Genomic DNA, 17,931 nt, shown 5'->3' with positions numbered 1-17,931 from the left:
GGGGAGGGGCCAGACCAGCCAGGAAAACTCCTGCCTTGGAAAGAGGCAGTGAACTCTTCACCTCCAGCGTGGGCTCCCCTGCACCACCACAGGGGCTGTGCTGGGATCTGCTCACACCAAAGCCAATTCCTGCTGGATTCAGTCCATTTGGGGCTGTTTGCAAGGAATTTTTGTGTATCAAATTCCCAGGACCTTGTTTTGGTCCTTGTGAAACTTCATCCAATGAAAATTCTGACTGTGGTGAACTGTAATCACTGATGTGGAGGGGAAATGAAAATTGTCTGTTCCAAGTTTTCCAGGCTGGTGGAGATCCCCGAGGCCACGCTGAGGGCAGGACAGGCCCCGGAGCCACTGGAAGCTGTTAGTGATGCACAGAACATGCACTACAGTTCAAACGGGGCTCCACCCCGGGAGCAGCCCCCACACATGCTCTGTAAGCAGTTAGTAAGTGCTACTCAAGGCTCACAACCCAAGCTGGTTTGTCCAGGGATGCACTATTCAGCCAGTTCTGACCCAAGCCCCAGCCCTGCTCCTGTTACTCCATTTGCTGCGTTCCACGAGCTCCTCTCCTCGCTGTGGATCTGTGTGAGGCCCGAGAAGGTGGCAGTGCCCACCCCAACACACATCACTGGCTCACTCCTCTGTTTTCATGCCTTGTCAGGGCCCCCTGCAGCCCCACAGGCACACCCAGCTGCCCTGGACACAGCTCTCACTGGGAAGGGCTTGGCCAGCCCAGGGTGGAGCTGAGCATCACTCCAGCACGCTGCCCTCCACTGCCCCATGGATCCATCGTGTTCCTGCAGCACCACGACATTCCTGCTGCTTCTCCCAAGGAGCCCTCGCAGAGCTTTTCTCTCTAGACACTGGAGTAAGCTGCTAGCAGCACATTCAAGGCTGTTTCTCAGCATGGATCTTGCAAATACTCAGCCTCACACTGCCCCTTTCCCCAGCTGTGCACAGGGGAAGGTGTGCAGAAGAAGCTCATAAATAAAAGTTACTACTAATTGTATGTACCAAACACAGATGAATGAATGAATTATTGCTACCATCAAACCTGATAATAAGCCCTATTTTTATAAAATCTAATCAGTGGCTACAATAGATACAGGTTCCAGAGCATTCCTTAACTACAGATTCAGCTACACAGCAGAGTAAGAGCCCTCCCCACCTCTGAACCCTGCACACATTTAGTTTTGAAGCACCTTTGCAGCCCCAGTCCCTTGAAGTGCAATGATTCCTTGGCTGTTCCCTCACAGCCCTGCCCAGTGTCCGGCCACGGCGAGGAGGGAATGCCACCAGGGGTGAGGGTGCTGCCAGCTCTGCCCCCTTGGACAGGAAGGAGATGGGAGCGCTGCACCCCTCAGGCAGCACAGCTTCAGAGACACCACAGCCCCTCCCAGGCAGCCCTGGGCCTCGCAGCCTCTGGGCTCCATGTCCGGAGAGGGCAGAGGAGCAAGGCGGGAGCGTGGGGCGGGCAGAGGCTGCAGGTCCTGCTGCGGAGGCCGGGTCAGCGGCGGCGCGGGGCGCACTTACCGTCGGGCACCTCGTCCGGCCGCTTCCGCTTCTCGTAGATGACGATGATGACCACCAGGATGACGATCTCTGCCAGGATGCCCAGGAAGGGCCACAGCGGGGCCAGGTGGCTGCGCACGCGCAGGATGGTGGTGACCGACACGGAGCCCACCTGGTTGGTGGCGTTGCACTGGTACTCGCCGGGGTCCTCGTTGATCTGCAGGTTTGTGATGCTCAGCTCGGTGTAGTTCTCTTTGTTGGAAATGAAGAACCTGCCCGAGGAGTTGTTGATGTCCTGGCAAAGGGACAGGGGTGGGAACAGCAACAGCTTGAGGGGATTGGAGGGAGGAGCCCAGGCCTGGTGTTCCTCTCTCCAAACAGCACAAAGGGAACTCTGCACTCAGGGCTCTGGTCACTGCCAGCACTCAGCCACTCCTTCAAGCCTGCAGCCCACACTCGGCAGGGAACACTCATCCCATCCTGCTATTAGCTTCACGTTTTGGCTCCATCCATCCAGTCCATGCAGCAACAGGAAACAGCTGGGCTGGAGGGGCTGGAAATTCCCAGCTCCTCTGCTATTCCCACTGCTGGTCACATTTTCCTGCCCACTACATCACTGGCTACACGGAACAAACACATCACCCAAGCTCTAACAGGGATCACTGCCACCTCCTCATATTAAGTCTTGTGAGCTCAACCAGTAAAACTTGGAGGAATTTCTAACCCAATGTGGTTTTCAATCAAGTTTCTTAATTCAGTCTTGCAGTTTGTAGCAAACTCCAGAAAATGGCTTTCAGGGTAAGTTCTTAACTTTGCCCAGCAATGCAGTGAGCAGTTTTTTTCATGTATCAGTAATACAAATATCAATTTTATAAATTTATTTTTATATAATTCTATTTTTATGTATTTCTATTGATGTATCAATTTTAGATTCACCCATCCATCCTCACTACTGCCAAAAATATCCACCTTCACTCACACTTTGGAGGGCTGCATTTTGGGAAGTCACAAAGCCCCTTCAGCAGCCCATCCCCACCCCGGGGGGCTGCTCTGGGGGGCTCTGGCAGGGGGAGCCATCGTGCCCCTCCTTACCTCAAACACCCCGTTGACCTTCTTGCGCCACACCCACTCGGGGTGGGGGAAGCCCACGGACTTGCAGTACATCAGGGCCTCCTGGCCCTCGTTCTTGTTCTCACTCCTCTTGTGCCCAGTGATGTCAGGAGTGGCTACGAGACAGCAGAGCAGCTTGTAAGGACAAACAGGCTTCTTTGACCCAGCTGGCCACAAATCCCTCCTGCCCCCTGGAGCTGGGCTCTCCCACCCCGAGGGGATGTCATGGAACTCTGTGTGTGTCCCTGGGCACAGCCCTAAACCCTGTGCTCTGTGTGTGCCCCTGGGCACAGCCCTAAACCCTGTGCTCTGTGTGTGTCCTCAGCCCTAAACCCTGTGCTCTGTGTGTGTCCCTGGGCACAGCCCTAAACCCTGTGCTCTGTGTGTGCCCCTGGGCACAGCCCTAAACCCTGTGCTCTGTGTGTGTCCCTGGAGCAGCCCTAAACCCTGTGCTCTGTGTGTGCCCCTCAGCCCTAAACCCTGTGCTCTGTGTGTGTCCCTGGGCACAGCCCTAAACCCTGTGCTCTGTGTGTGTCCCTGGGCACAGCCCTAAACCCTGTGCTCTGTGTGTGTCCTCAGCCCTAAACCCTGTGCTCTGTGTGTGTCCCTGGCGCAGCCCTAAACCCTGTGCTCTGTGTGTGTCCTCAGCCCTAAACCCTGTGCTCTGTGTGTGTCCCTGGAGCAGCCCTAAACCCTGTGCTCTGTGTGTGTCCCTGGAGCAGCCCTAAACCCTCCCTGAGCAGCCCTAAAGCCCCAGCTTAGGCTGGCTCAGGGCAGTGCCTGGGCTGACCCCTGGCCCAGCAGATGGCCCCGGGCTGCAGGGCCCACCTTTAAAGCTGCAGCTCCTAATTACAGCACACGTGGCTGGATGTCTGATGGCAGCCCTGAGCTGTTAATCCAGCCCGGGCAGCCCAGCTGCTCCAGGAAACTGGAATTTCCTCCAGGAGCCTCCCCTGCTCCACCAGAGAACTCCCTGCACGTGCACACAGAGCCAGCAATTCCAGCTGCAGGCTGAGATCACGAGGGGAATTTCACAGCTCTGCTCAAAGGGAACAAAAGCTCTCCTGCCAGCAGACAGCAGCTGAGCCTGCTCTTCCCAAAATTACAGCACAAATCTTTGGGAAAACGCCTGGCAAGCTGTCCTGCTTCCTAACTGTGTTATGTCAAAGGGGTTTTGATGCAGGGAGCATCCCGTGCCCCAGATCCTTTTTGGGCAGTAACAGCATTATCCAAATGAGATTGGGAACCACAGCAAACCCATGGCTGGAGGAAAGCTGCAGCTCCTGCTGTGGGTGGTCACCTGGACAGGCACACCAGGAGAGGCCCCAGGCACCTCCAAGTGCCCACAGGAATTCCAACAGCATTCCCAACACAGCATTCCCAACACAGCATTCCCAGCACAGCATTCCCAGCACAGCATTCCCAGCACAGCATTCCCAGCACAGCATTTCGTTCCTGGGCTTTGCAGGAATCCTGACCAGAGGATGAAGCCCAGCCAGATACCAACTCATTAATTCCAAGATGATGTCAAAACCACTACACCATGATAGGTAAGAACAGGCCAAGAACAAACCCAAGGGGTTTATTTAAGAAAACTGACACCCAAAATGCATCTTTCCACATCAGACATCAAAATACCCTGAGAGACACAAAAGCTGACCTGCATGAAGGCACCAGATCCAACAACCCCCTGTCTTGTACAGAAAGGAGCTGCCAGAGCTGAAGGAAGCTGGGAGGAGCATTCCCCTCCTGCCAGGTGATCCCTGTGCCTGCCAGGGGCAGAACACCTGCAGCAAATGGAGCTCCTGAGCTGGACCAGCTCTTCAGGCAGGAAATCAATGAGCCCTGGGGCTGGCAGGGCTGTGCTGTCCTTCCAGCCCTGGCCCAGCCTCGCAGAGGAAAAGGACATTTATTCCAAGAGGGGACTGTCACCTGGGGACCTCCTGACAGGTGCCACCACCTCCCTGCTGGGCCTGGCACCTTCCTAAAGCAGGAGCTGGGTGAGCCCCCTGTGGCTTTTGCTTCCTGAGGAGGCCAAGGAGGGATCTCCTCCAGCCTAGGGACACGAGAGCCCAGCGGTGACAAGGACACCATCCCAGAGCTGGCCCTGCTGGAATGCCACCAGGGGCTGCCAGCTGGGGACATTCCCATCAGGAAAAGCAGCAGTGGCACTCAGCTGCACCCACCACTGGCAGGCCTGCAGTGCCACCCTGAGCAGGGCTGAGCCTGGAAAAGGGGACAGGGACAGCACTCCCAGCTGGCCCAGTTTGTGTCAGGCTGCTGGCAGGGAGGGGAAGGGACAGGCAAGGAGAGGGAACACTTTCTGGGACACCTCCACTCCTGCTCCAGGGCACACAGTGACATTGCAGGAAGGAGAGGCCAGCTCCCAGGGGGATGCCAGCTCCCGGGGGGATGCCAGCAGAGCAGCAGTGCCCAGAATACCCCTGCTCCTCCCTGGCTCTGCTGGGCCAGGGCTATTCCTGGAGCACCAGGGAGCTCTGTGCAGTGCTGGGCTTTCAGGGCTCAGTGCACCCAGACACCAAGCCAGAGTTTTCTCCTGCTGGCCCCACATCCCTGCAGCTTTAGAGGATTTCCCTGGGAAGCTTTTCAAGCCAGGATTGCTCCTTGCTCTGCTCCAGTGCCAGCCAAAGCCCAGGGTTGATTCCTTGGGCTGTAAGTTTTTCTGTTCTGGGCTGGTGTGCAGCTTTTAGCTTTTTATTAAGTGTTCCTGAGATCTTTTCACAGGGTGGTGAAGACAAAACAATCCTGTTCTAGCTGGAGACTCAAGGACAAGCTCTTCAAACTTCTGCCCCAAAGCTCAAACAACGTGAGAAGAGGAGGGGGGGCAAGCAAGCAAGGAGGATGGAACTTCATCACCTGAAGCTGTTAATTGGACAGATAACTCCTATATGCAAAAGGAAGTTATAGAAATGTGAGATCTCGTGACCAAGCTCTGTGTTGCTGCCATCTGGGCACTGCCAGGGTGTAGCTTTGAGGGCACTTCAATAAATCCCCATTTTATTCCCCTTAACTCCACCCAGCCTCTGCTCCAGCTCCCCTCAGGGCATCAGGGTGAGGCAGGTTTTGTGGGGAAGGATTTGGATTTCAGCTCCCAGCAGCACAGCCCCCTCCCTGCTCTGTCACTGCTGCATCACTGGCACCAGCAGTGATGGCAAAGGGAGGTTTGGATTCCTCCACGTGAAGCAGGAAAAATCCTCAAGGTGGGCTGGGAACACCTCACAAAGAGCAAAAGGAAGCAGGGCTAATTTAAATTAACTGCTACCAAAAAAAGGAAAAATTAATAGACATTCAGGCATGCTTGACATGAGAGGAATTCTAAGCAGCATCATTTTGAGAGCTTTAAACCAAAACACAGGAGAAAAGTGGCTCGTGGCAGGGTGAGCACGGGGCTCCAGTGCTCCCAGCAGGCACAGAACTCAGGGTGCTGCAGCTTTCTGAAGGGTTTAGGGGTCACACAGCCAGGAAAATTCATCTCCTCACACACAGGAGGCATTCAGCCCTTCCAAGCTCTTTACCACTGGAAAGGAGAGGGAAATTTAAATGTGTGACACCTCCAAACCATGGCCCAGTTACCTTCAAGTTTCTCATTAACAGACAAAATTAAAGCAAGGGCAGAGCACCTAAAAATATTCCTGCACTGCAAGCTGGGATGTCTGAGGGGTGACCTGAACAGGGCTCTGGAAAGTTCCTTTTTCTGGTTATGACTCCAACCCCTGTCTCCCTCTGGAGCCTGAAGGCACCAGGAGAAGGGGGCCAGCAGCACAGCCCCCTCCCTGCTCTGTCACTGCTGCATCACTGGCACCAGCAGTGATGGCAAAGGGAGGTTTGGATTCCTCCACGTGAAGCAGGAAAAATCCTCAAGGTGGGCTGGGAACACCTCACAAAGAGCAAAAGGAAGCAGGGCTAATTTAAATTAACTGCTACCAAAAAAAGGAAAAATTAATAGACATTCAGGCATGCTTGACATGAGAGGAATTCTAAGCAGCATCACTTTGAGAGCTTTAAACCAAAACACAGGAGAAAAGTGGCTCGTGGCAGGGTGAGCACGGGGCTCCAGTGCTCCCAGCAGGCACAGAACTCAGGGTGCTGCAGCTTTCTGAAGGGTTTAGGGGTCACACAGCCAGGAAAATTCATCTCCTCACACACAGGAGGCATTCAGCCCTTCCAAGCTCTTTACCACTGGAAAGGAGAGGGAAATTTAAATGTGTGACACCTCCAAACCATGGCCCAGTTACCTTCAAGTTTCTCATTAACAGACAAAATTAAAGCAAGGGCAGAGCACCTAAAAATATTCCTGCACTGCAAGCTGGGATGTCTGAGGGGTGACCTGAACAGGGCTCTGGAAAGTTCCTTTTTCTGGTTATGACTCCAACCCCTGTCTCCCTCTGGAGCCTGAAGGCACCAGAAGGGGAAATGTGAGAGGATTTTCATGGATCACTCCAGAATGCAGCTGGGCTCAGAGTGCCCCATTTAATTTGCTGAGGCAGCCAGGAATGGAGGAGCAGGCTCTTCCCAGGAATAACTGGGGAGCAGGGAACAGGAAGGTGCAAAGGGAGCTGCAGGAACCCCTTGATGAGGCAAGGGCAGAAGGGAAGGGGAATTCTAAAGGTCCTTCCAGCATCTGTTTCCTCTCCCCCTTGTGCCAGGATCCTGGAAGAGCAGGGGCACTGCAGAGCTCACAGTTTGGGGTTCTGTCCATCCTCAGGCCTCCAGAGCTCCACACCAGCACTGCAGGGACAGCCCAGGGGGGAATGCAGCAATCAAAAATCCCCTTCCAGGGGGCAGGAGGGGTGCCCTGGCCAGGCCTGGCAGCTGCAGCACCCCCACCCCACCAAAACCACCCCCAGCCTGCTCCAGTGCCAAGGAAAAGGGGACGAGATCCCTGCTCCAAGGGCCCCTTTCCCTTAACCCACATTTGCTGCATTCCCTAAATCCAGCATTTACCAGATTCCATAAACCCAGCATTTGCTGGATTCCCTAAATCCAGTGTTTCCCTACACCCAGCATTTGCTGGATCCCTAAATCCAGTGTTTCCCTAAATCCAGCATTTTCCTAAACCAAATATTTCCCAGATTCCCTAAACCCAGTGTTTTCCTAAACCCAGCATTTGCTGGATTTCCTCAATCCAGTGTTTTCCTACACCCAGCATTTTCTGGACTCCCTAAAGCCAGCACTTGCTGCATTCCCTAAATCCAGTGTTCTCCTAAACCCACGTTTGCTGGATTCCCTAAGTCCAATGTTTCCCTAAACCCAGCATTTACTGGATTCCATAAACCCAGCACTTGCTGCATTCCCTAAATCCAGGGTTTCCCTAAACCCAGTGTTTTCCTACACCCAGCATTTACTGGATTCCATAAACCCACATTTGCTGGATTCCCTAAATTCAATGTTTCCCCTAAACCCCAGCATTTCCCAGATTCCCTAAACCCAGTGTTTTCCTAAACCCAGCATTTGCTGGATTTCCTAAACCCAGCATTCCCCCAAAGCCAGCGTTTGCTGCATTCCCTAGATTCACCATTCCCCAAAGCCAGCGTTTGCTGCATTCCCTAGATTCACCATTCCCCAAAGCCAGCGTTTGCTGCATTCCCTAGATTCACCATTCCCCAAAGCCAGCGTTTGCTGCATTCCCTAGATTCACCATTCCCCAAAGCCAGCGTTTGCTGCATTCCCTAGATTCACCATTCCCCAAAGCCAGCGTTTGCTGCATTCCCTAGATTCACCATTCCCCAAAGCCAGCGTTTGCTGCATTCCCTAGATTCACCATTCCCCAAAGCCAGCGTTTGCTGCATTCCCTAGATTCACCATTCCCCAAAGCCAGCGTTTGCTGCATTCCCTAGATTCACCATTCCCCAAAGCCAGCGTTTGCTGCATTCCCTAGATTCACCATTCCCCAAAGCCAGCGTTTGCTGCATTCCCTAGATTCACCATTCCCCAAAGCCAGCGTTTGCTGCATTCCCTAGATTCACCATTCCCCAAAGCCAGCGTTTGCTGCATTCCCTAAATTCACCATTCCCCAAAGCCAGTGTTTGCTGGGTTCCTGCATTCCCTAAATCCACCATTCCCCCAAAGCCAGCGTTTGCTCAGGCTCAGAGCTGGGAGCTGCCCCCGAGCTCTGGGGGCTGAGCAGGAACAAAGCCCCCCCAGCAGCTCCGCAGAGCTGGCTGAGGGAAGGAGCCCTGGAATCAGCTCCCAGGAGAGGCACCCGACGCTGCCATTAAACCCTGGATTCCAGCTGCTCTCACACCTCTGCCCTATGGTTTTTTTGGGAAAAAAATCCCAGGATGGTTTGGGTGACTGGACCTAAAGCCCATCCAGTGTGCAGGGCCACTGCCCACAATGCCAGGCTGCCCCAGGGCCGTGCCAGGGCCAGGGGAGGTGGCCCTGCACGCCCCGGGCTGCCCCTGCCACAGCTCTGGGGAAGCTGCTCATGAGCTGGCAGAAAATCCCTATTTTTGGAGCACGAGCACTCTGGCATTCAGCACCCTCCTTCCCCTGTGCATCAGCAGTGAGAGCTGCACCCTCATTACAATCAGCATAATTACAATTCAATCTGAGTGTAATTGCTCGAGCACCAACAGGAGCCAAGCAGGTCAATCTGGAATTACAGATGTGCATGGCACCAGGGTGGTGCCACTGTCCCCCACATCTGCTCCAAGTGCAACCCCCATTTACATCCCAGCTCCCCAGGAGGGGAGTTTGGGTGTCAGTTACTGTGGGAAGTGAGGAGGATCAGCTCTCCTGGCACTTCAATCACAGAAATGGACTTTTCCTCCCCCAGAGTGAGCTCCCAGCTCCCTGCCAAGCTCTCCTGGCAGAGCAGCAGCCAAGCCCCCTGGCAAACACCCCCCAAGGGCCTTGCAGAGACCATCAGAGCTGGCAGAGACCCTGCTCCACTCCCAGAGCTGCATTTCCCCTCTCCAGGACTGGTTTGTCACCTAAAGCAGCCAGAGCAGGCAGCAGGAACTTTGCATTTTAATTAGGGTAGCATCAGGAAATTCAGCAATTAGAGCAAAAGGGCAGAATGGAAGAAAAGAATCCCCAAGAAAAGGAAAAGAAGGAAAATGGAACCCCTCCAGCTGTGTACCCTGAACACCCAGCCAAGCTCCTCAGAGGCACAGGGTGGTGGAATTCCCTTTCCCACAGACTGACAGGGGCTGCCAAATTCCACACAAATTCCCAGCCTCAGCCCTCCTGCAGCCCTGTGGGAAGTCCCTGAGAATTCCTGACATTTCCTGACACCTCTGTGGCTCCCCTCCAGCCACACTGGTGGCAAACCTTGCCCATTGTGCAGCTTTTATTCCCAATTTCAGGCTCTGGGAGGACCCAGAGGTGTTTCAGTGCCCCCAAACCCACGGCTGCTCCCATCTCCGAGCTCTTCCCTGAACGTGTGCCAGGCTTTCCCTGGGAATCACAGCTTTAATCAATGACAACAATGATTATTCCTGATGATGAACCCAGCGTGGTGAGGAGGCCTCTCGTGTGCTGTGGGGCTGCTGAGGGAGGCAGGGAGTGCCAGCCAGGGAGGGCACAGGGGCAGGGACAGGGGCACAGTACCTCTGATCTCGATGGTGGCGTTGGCCACGGGCGAGCCGGAGAACACGAACACACACAGGTACTCCCCTGACTCCTCTGCTCGGGCCTTCAGGATCCTGCAGGGACAGCACAGCTGGCTCACACCCACAGCACCGCAATTAACACCCCCTAATTGCACCCCTCACTGCTGGTGCAACCCGGGCACGCCCACCCTCCCCAGCACGCACTGAGGCAGTTCCCTCCCCCAAAACACTCCTTTTTTATTAATTTATTTTATTAATTATTCCCTTTTATTCATTTTATTAATTCTTTTATTTATTATAATTCTTTTATTTATTATTAATTCTTTTATTTATTATACTTCCTTTTTTATTATTTTTTAATCAAGCAAACAGGCCCCCGCAGAAGAGCACAACCCCTGCAATAAAATCATTTAATGACACGTGGGAACTGCTCAGACACGTGGAGAAAGCTGCTCACTTCAGTCCGAGCGCTGACAGCACTCTCACAGCCAGTTCTGGAGTTATGAAGTGAATTAATTTCAGCTAAGCAGCTCTGCAGTGGCAGAGCAGTTCAGTAGCAGTGCTGCTCTGGAGCTGCCCCGGGCAAGGCCCGGGTGGAGCTCTGTGCCTCTCCTGGGCTCTGGCTGCCATCAGTCACTCAGGAGCTGCACACTGACAGCCCGAGGCTCACTCGGGAGCTCCCTGCAGCAGGAGCAGCCACCCCAGCTGATGGAGGGTGAGGAGAGGTGCACTCCACTGCCAGGGCTGGAACAGGCAGGGTTTTTAATTGAAGCAGTTGAATCTCTAAATTTTGGAGCTTTCTGGATGATAGAAGTACACAGCTCTGAACTCCAAGCACCAAAAACATCTGACAGCAAAATCCCTGCAGCAGGAGCAGCCACCCCAGCTGATGCAGGGTGAGGAGAGGTGCACTCCACTGCCAGGGCTGGAACAGGCAGGGTTTTTAATTGAAGCAGTTGAATCTCTACATTTTGGAGCTTTCTGGATGATGGAAGTACACAGCTCTGAACAAAACATCTGACAGCAAAACTAAGTGACTGAAAAAAGAAGAGCCCGGGAGTTTAAGGGAAATAAACAAAATACAAAAGATGAACCAACATATAAAGCAAAATATAAATAATGGGGAGGGAAACACCCGCTGCTAACCATGGCTATGCTGCTGCTGCTTTCCACTGGGAAAACCTGGGATTCCTGGATTTCAAATGCAACCAAAGCAAAACCAAACGGCAAAGAGAGCCTGAACTCCAGCACCAGCAAAGCAGCCCAGGAGTGCTCAGCAATTCAGGATCTACTCTGCAAATGGAAAGCTGGGATTCCTCCGGCTGTCCCTGGGATTGCTGGGAGCCCCCATTCCCTGGGACAAGGGGGCTGTGGTGCTCTCCCACTTCCCTCCTTCCTCCCCCAGCAGTTAACACTGAAGCCAAGCCTAAACCCTCCTTTACAGAGGGGTGTGGAAGGAAAAATCCAGCCTGGCTTGGAGGAGCCTCAGCCTGGCCCTTGCTGGGCAGTTCCAGGAGCCCTGAGCACCCTCCCATCCAGTGACGGCTCCTTAGGGAAGCAGAGCCCCCAGGGCTGAACACTGCACTGAGGAGGGACAGGAAGGAGTTATGGAAGGACGTGAGACTCCGTTTTAATTGTAAAATTAACCAGTAATTCAGAATGAGCTAAAGGGGAAATGAAAGGACAAATCAGGATCAAACCCAACTTCCAACATGCTGTGGGTGAGAGGCTGCTTTGCTAAGGCCATGAAAACCTGGAACATGCCCTAATCCTGTGTCAGTGACGCAGGGGGAGAGGGGCCCCTCTAGAGAGAACACAGCTGGGGTTAAAGCATCCCCAAAGTGCTCTTCAGCTTGGCTTAACGTGGAACTGGAAGCTGGATTTGCTGTGCATCAAGGGGGAAAATGGCTGGAAAGAAAATACAGGGCAAGAAAATCCCAGAGGGAACAGACCTTGAGGGTATCACTGAGGGAGCTGCATGGGATCCCACCAGCTCCAGCCAAGGCCTGGGATCATCCCACAGCAGTGCTGTGAGCAAACAACCCCAGCCACACCTCAGGGACACCAACCCTGCCCTCCCCAGGGCAGCAACACCATCCCTGCCCATTCCCAATCCTCATTCCAGCTGGGATTTTGGGCTCCAGGAGGATGTGCAGCAGGAGATGGGCAGGATAAACCCCACTCACTCCAAGGAAACCAAAATCATGCTGTGTGTCTGCTTTTGTCAGGTGAACCCTGGAGAAGAGCTCTGAACTGACAGAGTTTTCCTGAGCCACCACTGTGGGAAGGAACACCAGATGTGCCCTTGTCCCCTGGCTTAGGCCAGGCCACCCACACCTCAGGGACACCGTCCTTGTCTATTCCCAATTCTCATTCCAGCTGGGATTTTGGGCTCTGGGAGGATGTGCAGCAACAGCCCCACCAGTGAAGGCCAGAGAAGAGCTCTGCACTGACAGAGTCTGACTGGGCCAGCGCTGTGAGAACACCAGGTATGCCTCTGCTCCTGGCTTACCCCACACCTCAGGAACATCATCCCATCCCTTCCCAGGGTAGAAAGATCATCCCACAGCAGTGCTGTGAGCAAACAACCCCAGCCACACCTCAGGAACACCATCCCATTCCTCCCCAGGGCAGGAACACCATCCCATCCCTCCCCAGGGCAGGAACACCAGCCCTCCTCAGGGCAGGAACACCAGCCCTGCCCATTCCCAATTCTCATTCCAGCTGGGATTTTGGGCTCTGGGACGATGTGAAGGCCAGAGAAGAGCTCTGCACTGACAGAGTCTGAGTGAGCCAGCGCCGTGGCAGCAGCAGGGAGCCCTGCTGGGCTGGCCCGTGCAGACCCACCTGTACTCGGTGGTGTTGGAGGCTTTCCTGGTGCCCGGGATCTCCTCACCGTTCTTCACCCAGTAGCTGGCAGCCAGGGGGCTGGGGCTGCTGGTCAGGTTGCACTGCAGCGTGACGGCCACGCCGACCACGTGCAGCACCACGTCCTCGCTGGCGTTGATCCGCGGCTCTGCAAGGCAGGGACAGCGCTCAGAGCGGCCCTGGGGACACTGCCAGCTACTCTACGTGGCACAGGGGCTGGGAGGGGAGGGCACCACACGGGGGATGGCACTGCGGGACACACGGAGGAAGCACAACCAAACCACAGAGGCCGGAGCTGGCGCAGCGGCGCCCCGGGGCCGCGCTCCTGGGGAGAGACACAAAGGGTTAATGGGAATTCCCACACATCGGGGAACACCAGCCACTCCTGACACCTCTGTGCTTCCCACACCAACTCCTGGGGCCTCAGTTACTCCTCCAAAGCTTCTTGCTGGCTGGCACTTGGTTCTTATCACTCCTGAAAGCCAGGGTTCAGTTGAGGTGTTGGGGCTGGGTTGGACTTGATGATCTTGAAGGTCTCTTCCTGGTGATTCTGTGAATTCTTCTCCTTGAGGTTTCAAACAAACCCATTTTTTATATAAACAGCAGTCAAATTTAGGCTTCTCAGTAATGTTCTGGCTCTGCCCCTGCCCAAAGGCTGCTGTGGCCCCAGGTGCACCCAGGAATTCCACAGGGCACAACTTCCCTGGTGTGTGGAACTGGGCAAGGCTGAGGGGGAGCAGCTGAGAGCAGCACCCAGAACCTGACAGTGAAATGTAAGGACACACAGCAGGCTAAAATCAGAGCTGCAGCTGGTTTGTGTCCACAGTAACCTCGAGCACAAACATTTCTAAAGAACAAAACCAGCCCCAGTGCATGAGCAGAGCCCAGGAGTTCTGCACTTTGCTGCCTGCTTTGGGGCTGTTCCACTCCACAGCCTCACCTGGCAACACCAAACTCCCATCCTTTAGGGCAAGGCTTTCAGAAGTGCTCAAATCAATGACTGTGCTGCTGTTTGAGAAGCACGCTGCCTTCAGCCCCTGCAGGTGCTGCTGCTCTCCAGCACACACAGCTGCCTGAGAAGCAGTCACAGAAGCTGCTTCCCAAACTTGGCAGAGACCTTTCTGCTGCAGGGCTTGTGCCTCACCTCGGGTCTGAAGCATTCTGTGAAAAACCGCCTCTCACAGGATGGCAGAGGTTAAAAATGTCTCAATTCTTGCTGTTAGTCTCCAAAACAAAAGGTTTTTAGGCTGCAGGCCACCCCAGAGGCTGCGTGTGTGTGGAAATGCTGCTGTGTGCCCTGCCTGGGATCAATTCCTGAATTCCTGACTGATCCCAGAGGTGCAGCTCCAGCTGCTCCTCCCTCCCTCCCCTCTGGATGCAGCAGGCTGAGCAAGCAGCAAACACCTCCCTGATTTCTGCAAGTCATGCAAGGAGTTTGGATTCTGGAAACTCTGCCTTGTGCTAACACTTTGGGATATGAATTTATGATCCATGGAGCCTCTGGAATGCAGGTTATGAAACACAAGGAGAGAACAGAAAATCCCAATTGTGTCAGAACCATCCCAGCCTTCACACAGGGAAGGAACATCCCTGTATCCCGTGGCACATCCTTAAATTGTGCCCAGGGAGGAAAAATATCCATGCTCTGACAACCTGCAGCACTCCAGTCCTGATATCCTTCTTGGAAATCCAGCTCTTTAAATCATCCTTTAACTGCAGAAACACTGCAGTTGCTGTTTGGATTGCCACATTTTTCACTCTGTTTCTGCCTCATTTCTCCCACACTGGGCATTTTATCCTTTCAGGGATTGTTTGGGCCCAGAATTGTTGTGTTATTCTCATATCATGCACCATTCCTGGCCTGCCCCATGTGCTTTTCCACCCCCAAAGAACTCATCTGCATTCCCACAAAAACACTGACAGAGCTCCGGGAATATTTTTGGAGTGTGTCTGAAATAGTAACTCAGTGACTGACCTGCAACCTTTTCAGTTTTAGTTTAGCAGAACTGAAGGCAGCTCTAAGTCTCATTTCCAGCTTCACCTGCGTTTATGTTGCTTTGATTTGGTTATTAAAAAAGCAAATTGATGGAGCAGTCTCCTCGTTTAATTAGAGGAGACAAACTGCAACTGGAACACTGGGACAGCAGCAGCCAAAGGAGGATGCTCACCTAGAAAATCACTTTTTACACATCACTTCAAGTGCCCATTTTATGTAAGCTCAGCTTTTACAGTTAAAACCCAAGCAAAGCAACTAAAAAAAAAACAAAACCCAGCAAGTGAAATTGTGGTTCCAAATCCAGAATGAGGTGGAAGGCAGATGGTGGTTCCTGGGTGCCAGATTTTCAGAAGCAAGCTGATCTCTGCAGAGGCCAGGACAGAGCCTGTGCTCTGTGGGGTTTGGTGTCACAGCAGGGCAGCAGCTGGAACTCCAACTCCACCGAGCCACACAATTCCCACTGCCAAGACAAACGGAATGGAAGGGCTGAGGCCATCTGGGCAGGCTCAGAGAAGGGGCTGCACTTCCAGGGACACCTTGGGAACCTCTGCCCTGTTTTCCTCCTCCTCCAGCAGGCTCAGGCAGGTGCTGATGTCCACGGGCTCCTCCTCCCAGCAGGAGCAGCTCAGCTGTCCCAGCACACACTGAGGGCACTCAGGGGTTTGCTCCTTATTCTCCTTATTTCCCTGAGCAGAGTGATCCCACAGGGCAGTGATCCCACAGAGCAGAGTGATCCCACAGAGCAGAGTGATCCCACAGAGCAGTGATCCCACAGAGCAGTGATCCCACACAAGGCACTCAGGAGGCAGCTCCCACTCAGCAGCTGGAAGGAACTGGGAGGGGAGGAGAGGCTGAGCTGCAGTTCCTCGGTGCCAGGGGCCTGAGGGAGGGAAGCCCCTGTCCCCAGCTGTGCTCCCCAGGGCTGGCTCTGCACAGCAGCAGGATTGTGTCCCCAGAGCTGCTCCGGAGCCCCAGGACTGTCCCAGGGCAGGGAGGGCAGGGGCTCTCCCCAGCACACAGCACTCCCTAGCAGACAGGTTTCCAGGATCATTCCCAGGATGGCAGAGCTGCTGCTGGGGGCCATGCAGGCATTGCAGTCCTTTGGCAGCCCAAAGGACACGGGAGGGCGAGGGCTGGGCTGGCAGCTGCAGCTCAGGGACCCGGTGTCACTGCAGCCACCCCCAGCACCGGGTCACCAGCCATTCTCCCACGTGCACTGAGGCTGCTTCCATTGCCAGAGGGGAGGTCTCTGATCCAGCAGTGCCCACGGCAGCACCAGGCTTTGGGGACAGCTCTGGGGGGGATTTTTCAAGGTACCCAAATAAAAAAATCAAGATACACATACAGAGTTTTGTACCCAGTAGGGCATGAAAGGGTTATTTGTGCACAGAGCACAGGAGCAAGACCACACTTTTGCTCTGCTCTTCTGTCAGCTGAGGGCACTGAGAAATCACCCAAAACAAGTTCTCCTGTAGCTGCACACTGTAGATTTAATCTCCTCCACCTGTAATTCAGCAGCCATTTCCTTAGGCAAATGCAATTTTTACATCTGGCCCAAAATTCTTCTCTACAGAATGTGACCGTATGAACTCCCAAATCCACCCGGGGTGGAAAGCAGAGTGAAGGCAGGAAAGCCTCCCCACAAGCAAGAACAAAAAGCAATTCTGGGCCAAGCACAGCCTCTGCTGCCAGAGCTCTGCTGCTGCCAGGAGCTGCACCCTTGATGGAGCCACTGAGCTCAGGTTTGGGCTCTGCACTGGGCACGATGTTCCCCCTGCTCCCTCAGGCTGGATTAGGAATGGCTGCACCTCCTCAGTGCTGCTGCATCAGAGAGCTCCTTAGGAACATGCTGCTGGCCAGGAAGGAAAAGAAACACAACTTCATGGAAAAATCCAACACGAAAGGTCACGTGGAACTGAAAGGGAAGGATTTGTCCAGAAGCAGATATGTAACCAAAACCGGGCGAGGAGGCATTCCCAGAAATTCCAAGAGAACAGAAGAAACCAAAACAAAACGGTTAGAGTTGGGAAAAGAACATGGCAATCAGAGAGAAAGGCACTGGTGGAGAAGCCAGGGAGGCTGGAAACCTCCTACAAAACTAAAGGGAGGAGGGAACAAACACAAATCCGACAGCGGGCTGGTGTCACACGGAAGCTCTACCCCACATCCCGAGGTTCTCCCAGGTGTCCTAAGGAGAAGAGACACGGGTGGCACACAGGGTCAGCACTACAGGCGAGGAGGAGCAACCCGAGGAGGAGCAGCCCGCGCTTGGCGACGACAGGACAGGGTGGCAGAGGGTGGGGACACGGGGGCGGGGTCACCAGACTGCCTCTAGACACTACAGTGCCACTACTGGGGGCCGGACTCACTCTGCAGGACGCTTATAGTAGCCTGGGCTCGAATCCACGTAATGGAGGGGTTTTGCCTCAAGTCATTCCTCCTGGGATCGTTGCTGGCCCTGCACTCGTAAGTCCCAGAGTCTTCCAAGGTAAGGCGGGTTACTCTCAGCACACTCACCCCATTGGCCCCGTAGGCAGTGTTAATGGTGACACGGCGCTTCCGAGCGCCATCCCACAGCTGTTTGAAAGCCTCTGCCCGGTTGACTTCTGCATACCACCACTGGATCTCTGGAGTGGGGTTCCCAACCACATCACAGTACAGTTCAAAGGCGTCCCCCGTGAGCTTAGTTTCTGACATGGGCGACTTGACAAACCCGGCTGCAGGGAGGGGCAGCAGAAACGCAGTGACAGAGCGGCAGAAAACAACAGAGCTCACACACAACACAGCAGCGGGGCAGAAAACACAGTTAGAGACATGGCATCGGCAGTGACACGGCTGGGACACCCAGGGCATCGGCAGTGACACGGC

At 54.2% G+C, this 17,931-nt stretch overlaps 1 protein-coding gene across 1 annotated transcript in view; it reads right to left on the bottom strand.

Moving 5' to 3' along the window:
- The window catches only part of NPTN (neuroplastin), a 25,674-nt gene extending 7,743 nt beyond the window's left edge, over positions 1-17,931 (bottom strand). Inside the window, exons 1-5 of the mRNA XM_039723101.1 lie at positions 17,433-17,931; positions 13,047-13,215; positions 10,198-10,292; positions 2,605-2,738; positions 1,534-1,807 (exon numbers count right to left, since the gene is read on the bottom strand). Coding sequence (XP_039579035.1) covers positions 1,534-1,807; positions 2,605-2,738; positions 10,198-10,292; positions 13,047-13,215; positions 17,433-17,916 — 1,156 coding nt within the window. The 5' untranslated portion in view covers positions 17,917-17,931. The remainder of the gene's footprint in view (positions 1-1,533; positions 1,808-2,604; positions 2,739-10,197; positions 10,293-13,046; positions 13,216-17,432) is intronic.

Source organism: Passer montanus, unplaced genomic scaffold, assembly GCF_014805655.1.
Source record: "Passer montanus isolate IOZ18808 unplaced genomic scaffold, ASM1480565v1 scaffold5, whole genome shotgun sequence".
Classification (NCBI taxonomy): domain Eukaryota; kingdom Metazoa; phylum Chordata; class Aves; order Passeriformes; family Passeridae; genus Passer; species Passer montanus.
Note: the sequence above shows the minus strand (reverse complement) of the source record. Positions and strands in the feature narration are given on the sequence as shown.